The sequence below is a fragment of the Pteropus vampyrus genome, unplaced genomic scaffold (assembly GCF_000151845.1).
Source record: "Pteropus vampyrus isolate Shadow unplaced genomic scaffold, Pvam_2.0 Scaffold6, whole genome shotgun sequence".
In the NCBI taxonomy this organism is placed as follows: Eukaryota; Metazoa; Chordata; class Mammalia; order Chiroptera; family Pteropodidae; genus Pteropus; species Pteropus vampyrus.
Window position 1 is genome coordinate 9,320,557 of NW_011888787.1, and position 2,934 is coordinate 9,323,490.

Here is a 2,934-nt window from a genome sequence, read left to right on the forward strand (position 1 = left end):
AGGCAGTTATAAGGTCTAGTATAATAGCTATCGCACCTATAGTATAAGCAAAATAATTCATCAGTACTCACTGGGTTAGGTGGTTGGTACATATTGTCTGAATTTGTTGCCTAGGGAGACCTCGAGATAAGCCGTAGAAGGTACGATTTTTATTTTTGGTGTCAGACTGTGTGCATTCCAGTGTTTTTGGCTCTGATGTACATACTATCCAAATTGTTTTTAAACATATTTATATTTCATGTTGGTATTACTTCTTGGGAGAGATAATATATTACCCGCAGTACATATTTTTGTTTTTCTTAAACTGAACTTTTTCACATTCCAAAGGGTGTTCTATAGCCTAATACATAGTTTAGTTCATGTTTCCCTATAAATGTTGATCATAACTTTAATTTTGATCATGTTCTCTCTGCCTTTTCACACTGAGGATACCAATTTTTTTTTTTTTTAAGTTTTAGATTCAGAGTCAGGCTTCTAAAATGGAGGTAATAACTTTTCCCGTTATTATGTATTTTCTCAACCTTCTATATTTTATTTTCAAGTACATCTTCTTGCATTAATAAACAGCATCGGAGAAAAGATTACGGTTTGTATGGTTACTCCAGAAGTAGTAATAATAACATGCCACCAGTATTTTATGTATTTTGCTTTCATTTTTAGGTCCATGGCTCCACGTCAGACAAAATGAACATATATGATGGCTTTCGACAGATGGTGAAAGAAGGAGGCTTCCGCTCCCTTTGGAGAGGAAATGGTACAAATGTCATGAAAATTGCTCCTGAGACAGCTATAAAGTTCTGGGCGTATGAACAGGTAATTGCTATTACTATATTGTTAGTGAAGGTATAATTCTATGTAGTAGCTACACAAACTGTTTTTCTAAGTCGTTTGGTTAATATTTCTTTGTCACCCATTAGTTTTATTTGTACCAGTGAAAATAAACTCATCTTACGAAAAGGAAAACTATGGGGTTAGGGTTAGAGAAAGAGAAAGAGAGAAAGAAAACTCTTTAGTGTCAATTCTGATCAGGACACTGATCCTGTCACGAGGGCAAGGCCCTGATGACCTCATCTAACCCTAATTCCCTCCAAAGGCCCCATCTCCAAATCCCACCACCTTGCTGGTTGCAGCTTCAACATCTGAATGTGTGTGTGGAGGGTGGGGGGACACAATTCTGTCTATAGCAGGTATTAAAGTGCATTTAAAAATTTATTTATACAGTACAAGAAGTTGCTTACTGAGGAAGGACAAAAAATAGGAACCTCTGAGAGATTTATTTCTGGTTCCATGGCTGGAGCAACTGCACAGACTTTTATTTATCCCATGGAGGTAAGTACCATTGCGGAGTCTGACTGTATTAACGGTGTTTGTATTAATTATCTATTGCTGTGTAGTAAGTTACCCCAAAATCGACAGCTTAAAACAATAAGCATTTATTATCTCACAGTTTCTGTGGATCAAGAATCTGAGTAGCTTTAGTTGGGTGCCTCTGGTTCAAGGTTTCTCACAGCCTATAGTCAAGGTATCAGCCAAGGCTACGGTCACAGCAAGGTTCACCTGCGGGTGGACGTGCTTCCGGCTCACCTGTTTCCCTGGCTCTTGGCTGGAGACATCAGTTTCTTATTACATGGCCTCTCCAGAGACTGCTTGAGTTTCTTCACAGCATGGTAGCTGGTTTTCCCCAAGTCAGTGATCAGAGATAGAGAGAGGGAGAGAGTGTAAGCACCCAGGATGGAAGCTACAGTCTTTTGTCACCTCTGCTGCGTTCTGTTGGTCACACAGACCACCCACGGTAGAGTGTGGGAGGGGACTACACAGGGTGTGAATACCAAGAGGGAGGGGTAGCTGGGGGCTGTGTTGGAGGCCGGCCCCAGTGTTGCTAAGCATGATGACACCCGTTCCTCTCCAAAGAGTTCTGGCACCAAAAGTTTTATAAGGGAACCTCAGGATTTGACATGGTGATGGTTGACCTGCCTTGATATTCTTCCATTCGAGCGTGGTTGGCAAATCATGAACCTGTGGACTATTTTATACAGTCCTCGAGCTAAGAATAGTTTATACATTTTTAAAAGGTGGTTAAAAGGAAAAAAAAAAAACCCAAACCAATATACTACAGAGACCTGATATTTTAGATTTGCAAATATATGCTATTTGGCCTTTACCGAAAAAGTTTTCTAACTCCCACCTTAGAGCAGAAATGATATTGTAGATGTGGGCATCTTTATTGATATGAAAAAGGGGTTTTCAATAACTTATAAGATCTAGGGAAGGTATGCCCTTAATTTTCACATTTGTGGTATGCACATTGCTATAGCTTTCCTTGCAAGCATCTTAATATAATTGTTCATATTACTCCATACATCCCTCAAAAAAGTGTCCTAACTCAATACCGAGTCGTCCTCTTACATCGTTCATTTCAGGAAATAATAGCATCACCTTTCCACCTCCCTGTTGCCCTCATCCCATGCTCCAAGCTAGATGCACCGGAATCATCTTTTATACTCCGTATCTAACTGGTCACCAGTCAATTTTGTTAAGACATCAATAGCTTGTCTTTTCTCTGTTTCCTCTGCTACCGCCCTCGCTCAGATCCTCTTTGCAATAAATGGGTCCTCTTGGCTCTCTCCTTAACCCCTCAGTAGTAATGATAGGTGAGGGAGAACACACCAACTAACGGGACAGTCACGTGGGTGACGATATGTGCTAGGTAGTTGTTTTCTGCAAAATCACTTCCTTTAAATGTTGTGGCGATAGAGTTAATATGAGCACTAGTGTTTTGTTATATTCTTTCTTAACCCAGGTTATGAAAACCAGGCTGGCCGTGGGCAAAACCGGACAATACTCTGGACTATTCGATTGTGCCAAGAAGATTGTGAAACATGAAGGCCTGGGAGCTTTTTACAAAGGTTATATTCCTAATCTATTAGGCATCAT

General features: G+C 40.0%; 1 protein-coding gene across 1 annotated transcript in view; it reads left to right on the top strand.

The window, feature by feature from the left end:
* The window catches only part of LOC105297448 (calcium-binding mitochondrial carrier protein SCaMC-1), a 34,517-nt gene that overhangs the window by 21,981 nt on the left and 9,602 nt on the right, over positions 1-2,934 (top strand). The window contains exon 8 of the mRNA XM_011368133.2: positions 1,222-1,329. Within this exon, the coding sequence (XP_011366435.1) occupies positions 1,222-1,329 (108 nt within the window). The remainder of the gene's footprint in view (positions 1-1,221; positions 1,330-2,934) is intronic.